The sequence below is a fragment of the Belonocnema kinseyi genome, chromosome 1 (genome assembly GCF_010883055.1).
Source record: "Belonocnema kinseyi isolate 2016_QV_RU_SX_M_011 chromosome 1, B_treatae_v1, whole genome shotgun sequence".
NCBI classification, from domain to species: Eukaryota; Metazoa; Arthropoda; class Insecta; order Hymenoptera; family Cynipidae; genus Belonocnema; species Belonocnema kinseyi.
The window spans coordinates 92,922,072-92,934,931 of record NC_046657.1 but is presented as its reverse complement, the minus strand read 5'-3'; the positions used below and the strand labels follow the sequence as shown (position 1 = coordinate 92,934,931).

Genomic DNA, 12,860 nt, shown 5'->3' with positions numbered 1-12,860 from the left:
GAGGTGCCAGGCCATCATCGACTCCGGCGGTGATTGGACAAAATACTAACAGAAAAGCATTTTGCTCGACACCTTGACAAATGTAATTCCATGTAGAAACCTGCGTTTAAATAAAATATTTTACCAAAAAAGTTACCCACGCTTTAACTTGACAGACTGTATATCTGCTTCGGAGAGTATCCTTTATAGACGTCACATCCTAAATGTGGCTCTGTGGCACGCATAGGTATGTATAAGTCTCTCCAGCGCGAAGGTGCCGTATAGCGCTTTTGTCGACGAGCTCAAGGTCTTCAGGGATGCCATTAAGTTTTGTTCACTTCAAATAAACCTTCGCGCATTTGTCTACCCCAAATTCCATTTCTATTTCCCGTGTATATCGTTCGACAGTCCTTAGAGCTAGATGTAGTTGCTCTTTGTTTTAGCATATATCTTAAAATCGTCTATGTAAAATACATGAGTGACCTTGTACTTTCGGTCTGCAGGTTTACCGCAAAAGTACCCGTCGGAATGGCGAAGTGCTAAAGATAGTGGTAATAACGTGAGGCAAAAGAGGAGTAGGCTCATGGTGTCGCCCTGAAACATACTTCTCCGAAAGGTACCTTGTTAGTTGTCACACGATTTTTTCCAGATGAGATAGTAAATCTGGTTTTCAAACGCGGCATCTATCTCTGTATGCACTTCACGATTTGCGGATGAACCTTTAGGCTTTCCAAAAGAGAGATGATAAGCCTATGGGAGGTCGAATCGAAAGCTTTTTGGTAATCATTCCAGGCCATCGATAGGTCACGCTGGTAGTATGCTGCATCTTTGCAGACACATCTGTCGATGAGCAGGTTCTCCCGACATCCTGCTACGTCTTTCTTTGAACCGCGTTGTTGATACATTTCTTGCCACACAGGTTCAATTGCCCGAACAATCCTATCATTTAGGATAACTGTGAATATCTTATACAGCGTGTTCAGACAAGTGGTTGGCCTGTAATTCTTCGGGTCAGCTTAGTTGCCTTTTTTCGGCAGAAGTATTGTACGCCCTTCCACCAACCACTCCGGAATTGGCTCTTCCGGCTTTAAATATGAGGTGAAAATAAGAGCCAAATGCTGATGGGTGAAGGAAACTTCTTCCACCAGAAGATCTTGAAACAATCTGGTCCTGGTGCGGAATAGTTCTTCATCCCTCTTAATTACTTTTTTTACCTCCTCGGTAGTGATGGGTGGGCATTCTTCATCAGGTATTATGAGGATATCACACAGCTCCTTGAAGCTATTCATGTCCTTTGAATCTTCGTCCAGTTTATGGTACACTTCGTAGGCTTCTATACTAAATACTTCGATCTCATCTGGGTTGGGCGAGTGTTCGAGAGTAACTGGAGGGTCTTGGAAGTGTCGAGATGGGTCCGAGAAAAACTGTTGATTTTCTCTGACCCACCTCTCTCTCCGCTCTAGACTTCTCTTAGCTTCAGATAATATCAGTATTCTTTCAACAATATGCTGTCTGATGGTCAGCAGCTTTGACTTGTTAAGTGTGTGATAACGGGTCAGGAGTTCGCGCGCGAACTTTCAAACCTTGGCCGTAAAATTCCTTTCAAATATAATGTAGTTAATTATACACTGAATGCGGGACGCTTACTGTCTTGCCCAGCCTATCTTTATAGCGAGTTGATGCATTCGTCTTTTGGTCTGATGATCAACCGTAGGTTTCGTTTTACGGTTCGCATTCACCAAAGCTGTCGCTGCATTATACACACAATAATTGATACTCCAGAGTTCGGATTCTTCGGAAAAATGTCCACGAAGTTCGTCATCCATTTCAGCTAGATCTTTAGGCTTGAGAGAAACCTAGATGTTGATGTTTTTCGGGTCATAAAACATCGCTCTTCCTATATCGGATGCCTGCCCGCTGTTGGTCTTAGGACCGCCTCTCTTTCTTTGCTTCCGGCTTGCTTTGGTTGTGGTAGAGTAGGCGTTCCGCTTACATACCCCTTTTTTGGAGTACTTCGGCATGATTTTGCAGACCTTGATGCGAAAAGTGCGATAAATCCGGGTGTTTCTCGCACCACAGCGCATGCAGTCGTACCATGTAACCCCGTTCAGGGGCCACACTTGCATCGTAGCACTCTAGCAGGTCGCTATTTAGTTGCTCCGTTCACCTAAAGGTCCCAAGATTCCGTCAATGCATCGCATTGAATTCATCTTCACTGGCTCCACCAGCTCTAGAGTGGTCGGCATTGTTGGCTGACACATTTTCGGGAGCCCTGCGCGTTCTTTTGTTTTGAATCACACTTACTACAACTATGTTTGGTGTTGTCATTGTTGTTTCCATGAGAAGCTGGGGAAAGGGGTTCGTCCATCCTTGTAGAGCCCTGAATGCAAGGATAAGGCTGCATACTCTGAGAGGTCGCCCGATATCCCAGAGTCGCTGTTATAGACACCTCACCCGGGTGCCATTCAGCTTTGGCACGGTTTTCACACCTCCGCTTGGGGTTTAATTCGTTCGGGACCACCCCTGGACATTTGTCCGCGACTGCCTAGTCATTTTTGTAAACATATTCAGCAAAAACCCTTGGTACAGGGACCCTCTATCCGCAACCCGAGGAGAAAATTTTAATGTCGAGGCCGAAAAATAGAGGTTCTATGAAACTTATAGGTCCCTCATCAGACGAACCTGAATCATGGGCGAGCATGTGTGCGACCACTTGCAGGCGAATCTACTTCCCAGTTCCCATGTTTTTCGAGCAAGTTCGTGATTTCTCTGAATGTTTCTCTTAATGTTCGCAGATTATTTAGAAAAATTGTCACCAATTTATACAGTAATCTTTTTTTTATCATTTAGAAAGAAATATGAAGGCCCACGGTCATTTTTTTAAAGTAGATTTTTTTAGCCATGATGCACTAATTTTCCAAATGTGTTTCTCCCTAGATGCAGTCTAGAGCGCAGTTATTTATATACAGAAAATTTTTAAGTGATTTTTCTTTTAAATAGGTTCTTTTCACAGAAAATCTCCGATCCTCCAATGTATCATTTAGACACTATTTTTTTCATCCAGAGCAACGTGAAGTGTCGTGTACAAACTATCAGTCACCTGTCAAGATGATTTTGTCGGGTGTTATTTGGGTGAAATAGATGTTGATAAGCAGCTAAGTTATAATAATGAATACCTAACTTTTAATTTCCTTCCATTTACCAGTGTCTTGCGGAAGTTTAAAGTTATCGAAACTTTAGCCTGATGAAAAGTTTGATGAAACATTGGGGGTATTGTGAATTGTAATGTTTCAAAAATAGCGGCGGAAAAATTCAAACTGATAAGATGAAATCCTACTCTGACCTTGAAGCCCAAACCGATCTGCGCATGCACAAAATAATTGGTCTTCTCATCCCTATGTTTCATGAAACATAAGAAACTTTGACATCAAACGTTTTCACGTGAAAAGATTCCAGCCCTATGAATCTGAAAACAAAATGGTGATCCCTTACTGTCCTAAGTTAATTAATTCCTTATATCTCCAGCGCGGCGTTAGTTATCCCACCACTCCCTGCTTTTTTGCATTGAAGGGTATGGAACTAGACCAATTTTTTTAAAGTTTCTAAGTAAATAAAATGTTATTTTTATGAAAATCACTACGGAAATTAAATCAACTTTACTTATGTAATATTTCAAAACAGTTTTTAAAGAGATTTATATAAATGTTAAAGAGAAAACATTAATTCAAACCCCACCCAATAAACTCGCTAAAGTGGAATGCAACATTTGAATTCGAATAAAAAGTTAAAAATAATCCTTTCTATTTCAGTATATACAAGGTTATACCAGACTTAAACTTACCATTTTAGGATTTAGTGAGTACTTACAGTCTTAAACTATCGAATGAATAATGAATAATAATTAATATAATTTTATTATTGCATTAAATAGTCCCTAAAAAAGGAAGACTATTTTTCAAATGCACTTATACAGAAAAAATTACATTTTACGAAGATATTAGAAACATAGATAAAAAATTAACCGATTGCCATGCATTTGGTCAATTGTTATCCCCTCAGCATTCAACGAAGTGAAGTTAGCTAGTGATTGAAATGAAAATACCTTATTGTATATGTAGACGTTCATGACTTTTTCTATATATCCCGGCTTTAGTTTATGGTAAATGTCGACGGCTATGATTAACCTAACATTTGGAAGTTGCATTAGAAAGTTATAATTTTATTCTAAATGACTAGTACGCACTGTTAAATGAAAGAAAGTTGAAAAATAGGTAAATAATATTGCAATTAACTTCCTTATTGCCAATCATTTAGTCTAATATCGCAAAACGAATAGTTGCTTTGACAGATGCAGGTGGCTGACAGCGCGGTTCAGCACTCCGCAACTCTGCATGAGCCAAAATTCGGTCTCCAAATGATACTTCCCCCTAGATGCCCTGATGTGCACCTACGTTCAGAGGAATACATTTGAGACTTGAAAATTCTCTTAAATGCTCATTGGGAGACCAATGAAATTTCAGCTGCAACAAATTTAACACCAGCGTTTTTCTGTGTTCTTAGTTAAAAGTTTTTGCACTACTTTTTTATTTGAAAACTTATTTTTGGCTGATTCAGAAAGGCTACTTCTTCATACTTTTTATTTTATTTTTCGATACCTTTTTCTTCAGAAAGATACTTTTTTGATATTTTTTTAGTTTCACAGAGTACTTCGAAGCCTGCACAAAGAAAAAGTATTCAGCATAATCGCCACGTCACTCACCCCTTTATAACTATTATTTGAATAAAATATTTTTTAATTACTCACATCAACTATATCAATGCTGTTAACGTTAACGCTCATGATGCTTGTAAGATACTGATGACCGAGAACAATCCAACATATACTCAAACATCGAATACCAAACAGTGGAGTCAAAGAATTCGAATTCACAGTTGTATTAAAGATTTTTTGTGCATTTTTGTATAATGAAAATTCTGCCATGTTGCTCGTAACTGCAGGTGGAAGTGATTTGCTTCTTTGGAGTATATCCAGAAACGTGCAAAATGTTAAGAAAATCACAAAGATAGAGACTATGGTCCTGAAATCAATAATGATTATCAATATTTGTAATAATATTCAATTATTCTATAGCCTGTAGATTTACTTTAAACTGTTATTGATGACAGCTTATAGAATATATAAAAAAAGAATGTTACTTACACTGACACGATGCTTCCCGTTGACCATATTTGAGGACCAACACTTGAGCAAGTTGCAGTTACTTCAGTAATTCCCAAATCGTCTATAAACTTAATATCACGTATCGTTTTATTAAGAAATGTTTCTATATCATTTGCAGCACATGCTGATGGAACGCAAATTGATATAGCTGGTTGAACAGGAATTGAACTGTTCTGGTACAAAAAAGTTATTAAATACATGCAGTGTCGGCCATGAATTTGTATACTTCCTTTTGTTGCCTGAACTGACATGCATTCGTCAAACATTCCCAAATCGATAATATTGCCTGTCAAAATCCCAGACGGGATCTTTGAAGAAGAATCCAGCACTGAAAAGATGCAAGAAATTTTATTTTGTTATATTTGAGTCCTTTTATCAACTGGCTCGCAAATCAACAACAGCAGTTAAAATTATGTCCCCAATCTAAGTAGAATACTACGACCCACGGTAGGCCAGGAGCTGATCAAAACTCGAGTTTCCCAGCTATTCCCAAATTAAAACATTATGAAATATACATTTTTCTGTGTATTTAAAGTACTATAAATTTTCCGAACTTAATACCTCTGTATTGCGCTTATTGCCATATTTACGACATAAAAGGTTCAGATTAAACTTTAATATTCTACAATGCATATGCAAGATTAACATGAGAAATGTGCATCTGAAAATAATTATGAAGCTTGGGTTTTGGGACCACCGTGGATGAACATTGACACAATCTTGAGCCACGCTTACTCTACGCTTACCCCACGATTCGCCCACGCTCAACCCATGATTAACTCACGCTCACCCCACGGTTAACACACGCTTATGCCATTGTTGAGCCATAGTTCATCCATTGAACCCTTTCCACGCGGGTAGTATTTCATCAAAACATATAGACCTGAGTAAAAAGTGTGCAGAACAATAATTGTTTTGGACGCCAAGCACAACCTAACCCAACTTTAAAATTTTCGAAATTCGCATTTTGAAAATTTTTAGATTTCAAAAATTCTTCTGATGTAGAAGAAACAAATATTTGATTAAAAAATACATACCTGAGTAAAACGTCTGTAGGACAATAATTGTTTCGCACGTCTAGCAAAACCCAGCACTACTTTCCGATTTTTGAAATTCGCATTTTGAAAGTTTTTTGATTTCGAAAATTATTCTGATGAAAAAGAAACTAGTATTTCATTAGAAAATATATAACTGAGTAAAAAGTGTATGCCATTAGCGCTTTGCACGCCTAGGAAAACCGAACACAACTTTCTGATTTTCTTAACTGGCATTTTGAAAATTTTTTGATTTCAAACATTATTCTGATGAAAAAGAAAGTAGTGCTGTTTAAAAATATATAGACCTGATTGTAAGTTAAATCCAATCTGACTCGAACTGAGAAAATCGAGAAAAACTTCTTGCCCAAAGAACTTTAATATCGAATAAAATTTTGGATAATTAACATACGATATTTGGGTAAAAATAATGTGCTTCTTCATAGTTTTCAATAAGAAATTGATTTTTCAAACGATTTCTTTTAGAAAATGGACTTGCGATGTTTTACTAGTCGCGGAAAGTCAAAAATACAAGCCAAAAAGAACACAAAGTCACTTGCGGACGATGCCTTTGCCGAAGAGCTCGAGCGCAGCCTCAAAATACAACATCAAAACATACGGAAGGGAGGTGTATTTAGTGGCTGTTCCGAACTTACCCGAACTATTGCCGCTAGTGTATAGCCAAATTTAGCCGGGACTTATTTCCCGTGGATTTCCGATCAGAGTCCGAGCTAATTTACAAGGCTAAAAGATACGTAAGGGCAAGCGATTCTTTTCGTTTGTCAATTCGCGTCGCACTTAGTCAGTTTTACGACACGAAAAAGACACAAAGTTCTTTAGGTTCTTTTTCATGTGTATGCTGATGACGTATTGCCTTCCTTGTACAACTTTCAGGACACGCAAAGTGCTTTGTGTATATTTTTCTGTTGTATTTTCAACTTTTTCGGCTTCTTTCATTTATAAACAATGATTTTTTGCAATAAATATGAATAATTAATAGATTTTATTAACACAGTTAGATGCATCTTTCACTTACGAATCCAACGATACCCAAACCTCATTTTTCATAAAAATGTCATTTAAGTATCTTTTTAGTTTGGACGGCAGAATAATTGTTTTGCACGTCTAGCACAACCCAGAAAAACTTTCACATTTTCGAAATACGCATTTTGAACATTTTTTGCTTTCAAAAATTATTCTGATTGTAGAAGGAACTAGTACTCTCTCAAAAAATATAGACCCGAGTAAAAACTGTAAAGGTTAATAATTGTTTTGCACGCCTAGCACAACCAAGCACAACTTCCAGATTTTCAAAATTCGCATTTTGAACATTTTTGTTTGTAATGTCACAAAAAATGTTCTTTTGTGAATGTTGGTACAAATTTTGATTTTTTTTATCCATCACGGGAAAATTAAGTACAAACCAAGCACAATTCAAGACATTTTTTTTGAAAAAAAAAATGGTGTTTCTGCCCCGGAAATGTTTTTTTTTAATCCTGACTAAAATTTTGACTTTAAAAAAATCGTTTATGGCACAATTGGGCACGAACATGGCAAAATTAAGCACAACTCTTTTTTTTGGATGAAAAAACAAAATGGCTTTGCCAACTTCTTGGACATCTGTCACATGCTACATTTGTCGTGCAAAACCATCACAAATGAAACAGTTGGAGAACCTTGCAGATAGACTAGAGAACACAGAGAATTTTCAATTCGGTCTTTCAACGTTGCATTCGTGGATGCCCGAATAATAAACTCCTTTATTAAATTTGTTGAAAAAAATATAATTTATAAGCTAATTATGAATTTGGCTGAAATCATCATGAAGTTCCTAATTAAAAATCTCTCATTAAAATACTGATATCGAAAAAACGAAATTTTCCGTCCACAGATGCCCAAATAATGCATTTTTTTGTTAAATTTTTTTTAAAAAATCATAAAATTTATCAACTCATCATGAATGTTGCTGATTTTATTATCATGATCCCAATTAAAACTTTGAATCAGTAAAAAAAGAATTTTTCCGTCGACAGATGCCCCAATAATGCATTTGTTTATTAAATTTGTTTGGAGAATCATAAAATTGATAAGAAATGATGAGTTTTCGGAAGTTATCATGGAGTTCCTAATTTAAAAAGTTAACATAGAAAAAAACTAATTTTTGTGTTGACAAATGCATGATTAATCCATTTTTTAATTCAATTTGTTAATAAAAATCATAAAATTAATGAAAAAATTATGAATTTTGCTAAAGTTTTCATGAACTTCCTAATTAAAACAGTCAACATAGAAAAAACTAATTTTTCTTTAGAAAAATGCCTGATTATACATTTGTTCATTGAATTTGTTCAATGAAATCATCAAATTTATCAACTTATTATGAATGTTGCTGAAATTTTCATGAAGTTCCCAACTGAAAAGACTGGCATTGAAAAAACTGAATGTTTCTGCCAACAAATGCCTGAATAATAATCATAATTTGTTTATAAACATTTTATTTGTTTATTCTCTGATATTGGAACATCTTTAAATACTTTTACTCCATGCAAATTACGCGATTTTAACAATTTTCCTGTTATTGACGAGCACCGGGAACCTCAAATAGAAAAAATGTCGATTTTTTTCGTCATATTCGCTTATTTATAAAAAAAGTGAAAACCTAATTCAAAAATCAGGCTCGACAACTCTCTTAGAAATCTTGTCAGCTTTTTTAACATTTTTTTTTGTTCAAATCAGTCAATATTTGTAGGCTGTACGTTATTTTGAACCAAAAAAGTAATTTCTTTGTCACTGTGTTGCGTTGCAGTAGGGTATGAGCTTTCCTGTAATGCCTTTGACGGTTATGTTGGTGGCAGCACTGATACTGACAGGGTTTCCCATGCCAGACAGGCAGAGAAGCAAGAGGAAAGGGTCCAAGAGGAACACCTAAACCCATAAATTAGCATGAAGAGTCTGTGAAAGATTTTGAATTGCTTGTCACTTTCCGAGGTAATGAGCAGGGAGATGGTCACGTAGATCTCAATAATCAAACCGCTGCGGTGGCCAGCAAGAACGTCTCCGACAAACGGTAAACAGTGAAGTATCATCATTGTGTGTTAATGATGCACAAGCTAACGTTCGCAATTTGCAGCCAACCGCCTGAACAGAAATACCGTGGTAGAGTATCAAGTAGGATAACACAATGAAAGAAGAATTGGTGCATATCTACTATAAAAGTCCGAAATTTTAAATGAAAAGCGAAATAGGATACAAATTTAGGACGAATTTTGCTGTGAAGTATCCTAACATACAAAAAGTCTCAGGGAGAAGAATTATCGATAACATGAAGGACATCAGATTTAATCTTCTTATTAAGCGAACCGAGTAAGGGAGATTACTCAAAAAGTTTATTACAGAGATGATATTCACCTTTATTTTCGGGCAGAGAAAACAAGGCAAAGTATGCATTCTCTGCCCAAGATTAAAATCACAAATGATCTGCGTGCACCAATAGAACACCTAAACAATAAGGTTTCACCTATGCATTTGAACGCATGACAAACTGCGTTAGAGGTACAAACTCTTGTATGCTATGCATATGTGGTAGCCGTTAGAACACCAGGCCGCAGAATTAGATCTACAATTGCAGTCTGCCTCAGGAAGGAATCGAGATCCACCATATAATATTAGGTTGAATATGGATGTCAGCAAAGTAAGGTACAATTTGGGTTGATTGACTCAATATAAGAAAGGAAATAGACCCAGAATCTAACCTGGGTATATCGAGGCATTGGCAACAGCAATATTGGATGAGATTATAGACTTTCAACGTTAGAGACTAGATGTTCTTACTGCCAGATTGCGTCGGCAAAATAAAAGTGGCGCAATAAGGCCACAAAATCGAACCTTTGAGGCAGATGAAAAAAGGTTCTATCAAGAACTAAGTGTAAATCAAAATAAACAGCAAGACACTCAATTGGAAGACCTGACAAACTACTAGTCAGGTGTTTGGGGGAAAACGAACAGTAGCAATTTCGACACAGTTTAGTTCCAAGTAGAGATTTCAAGAGCAAGCAATAACCCTGAAATGGTGCTGATTAAAATCACAGTTTCAGATGTTTCAACGGTTTCGAAAAAGGCAAGTAACTAGAAAGCTCCAGGTCCGGACATGGTACACCTTCTAGTACAAGTACCTGCGAGTGTGCATCCTGTACAAGCTTGTACCAGTTACTTAAAATCCATCTGAATTTAGACTGATAGCCTGTCTTCCAGCAATTTATAAATGCCTTATAGCTGTCATTGTAAAAAAGGTATATTCTCATTGCGACGAAAATCACATGCAAACAGAAGAACAGAAAGGAGGTTGCGAAAACTCGCAGGGCAGTATAGATCTAGTCACCATAGACGTTATTACCACGATTCAAGCTCGTAAACCTTGATGTAACGTGCACATGGGATACATAAACTACAAGCAAGCGCTTCCTTCCGTACCACATAGCTATTTGCTTGAAGTCTTAAAAATTTACAAAATCTGTCCACGCAGCATTCACTTCCTAAGTCGTTCGACGATTCTATCGGGTACAAGAATCAAGTATTTTTATCATGGATAACCAAGGATAACTAGATCAACACGCATTACGCAAGTATTTTTCAAAGAGACTTCTTTAGTGCACTACGATTCTGTTTAGCGGTGAATTCATTGAGAAAACCAATAAACAGCATTTATCATGGATTGAGAATATATTATAATGAGGAAGCTCATCATTTGACCCATCTCCTATACATGGATGACCTTAAGCTATACACTATTTCGGACCAGAAACTGCAGCAAGTGATCGATAAAACAAAGATCGGAGTAAATGAATGCAGAGCAGTTCATTTAACCAGAGGAGAATTAGGGACCGCAGAACTAGAGAACGAGTTCGAGAATGACATCACGCCAATGACTGAGGACGAGTTATATAAATATCTGAGTGGTTTTATTATACATGTGTCGCATTATGTGAAACTTTCTGGACCATCATGAAACAAGCGACTCAAAACCTATGGAGTGACAGATGGTAGCTCTAAGAATGCATCCAGAGGCGACTGTTTTCACCTCCAACGCTCGCGACCACTATATAAATATGACTACGGGAAAAGACGTACTCCAAACTACATCATGCTCCTTATTTTGTACCTGCAACATCACCGCAAAAGATTTCAAAAATCGTAATAAATTAACTTATAACATCCTCATCTCATCAGTCACTTGACTTATTCCGTGTATCTGATAAAAAGCCGGATTCACTCGAGAACAAGTTTAAAAAAACACAGCCCGGAGAAAAATGAGATTAAAGAATTAGATATTCGGTGCAAGAATCTTTTAATGATAACAAAATTTTATGAATGGGGCATTATTCCTCAACTGCCCCAACTCAAAAAGTCATGTTTTTCGATTGTCTCTAAATTCTGGGAATATGTTCGCCTACCCAACAGTAGTTAATCCACAAACTTATAGACCAGGATTACAGAGCCGGTTGTATAGGGAGTCCTCGCGCTCGCACTCGGGCGTTATGCGGCAGCATACCGCGGAACAGTTTTCGAGTATGCCATTTTTTTGTATTACTCACATTGATCCAAAATTGCATGAAGTCATCGGAAAAAACTATTCACTTAATCGAAAATATTGATTAATTGAGCGGTTGGGTGCAAGAACGGCTTACTTGTATTTTCAGAAGTCACTTTATTAGTCACATTATTAGTCACATTATTAGTTGAACATTTCTTGATTATGTTCTCTTTTGCAGAAAACTATGCTTACGTGTTTCAAAATGCGATCCAATCTTCTCATTGGAATAATGATCAGGCGTCAATTTTTACAGTAGTTATCTACTATAAAGAGAAGAACGAATTGAAGCATGTGATTTCCTAAGGAATTTCATTGTGTCACAGATGGAGCACCACAGCATTTTAAGAACAAATACAACTTTGCGAACCTTCTGTGCCATGAAAAAGATTTTGGCATCCCGGCAGACTGGACTTTCCATCCAACTGCCCATGGAAAAGGACCATGCGATGGAATAGGAGGTAATCTGAAGCGTCTTGCTGCAAGAGCCACCTTGCAACGTTCAGCTGAGAATCGGATCTTAACAGCTTACGAGTTATTTGAATGGGGCAGAGAAAACTTGAAGGAAACTGTCGTATTTTTTAGTAGCAAAGAAGAGCATGCAGCGATGACACTAAAATTAGCAGATCGATTTAGTAAGGCTGTGACGATACCAGGTACACTCAAATATCATTCATTCGCTCCGAACGCAAAGGGACAGCTGGATCTGAAACGATTTTCCTATGAGGAGAAAAGTGAGGTTTTCCCGAAGCCTAAACGTAATCGAAACCAGAATAGTACTCCAAGAAAGTGGAAAGCTGGTACGAAGAAGAGGCGAACAGCATAAAGAGGTTGTGTAGTGAGAGGCAAGGGGACTCACAAAAATCAAGCACCCCATAAAGTGAGAGGCGAGGGGACTCAAAAAAATCAAGCACCCCATAAAGTGAGAGGCGACGGGAATCACTAAAATCAAGCACCCCAGAAAGTGAGAGGCGAGGGGACTCACTAAAATTAAGCACCCCGAATCATCTTGCAGATAAAAGGAGTCTAAAATCGCACT

The 12,860-nt window shown here is 37.3% G+C and overlaps 1 protein-coding gene across 2 annotated transcripts in view; it reads right to left on the bottom strand.

Annotated features, from left to right (window-relative positions):
- The window catches only part of LOC117170521 (nose resistant to fluoxetine protein 6-like), a 33,881-nt gene that overhangs the window by 14,348 nt on the left and 6,673 nt on the right, over nt 1-12,860 (bottom strand). For both annotated transcript variants that reach the window (XM_033357303.1, XM_033357312.1), the window contains exons 2-3: nt 5,180-5,528; nt 4,784-5,057 (exon numbers count right to left, since the gene is read on the bottom strand). In XM_033357303.1, coding sequence (XP_033213194.1) covers nt 4,784-5,057; nt 5,180-5,528 — 623 coding nt within the window. The remainder of the gene's footprint in view (nt 1-4,783; nt 5,058-5,179; nt 5,529-12,860) is intronic.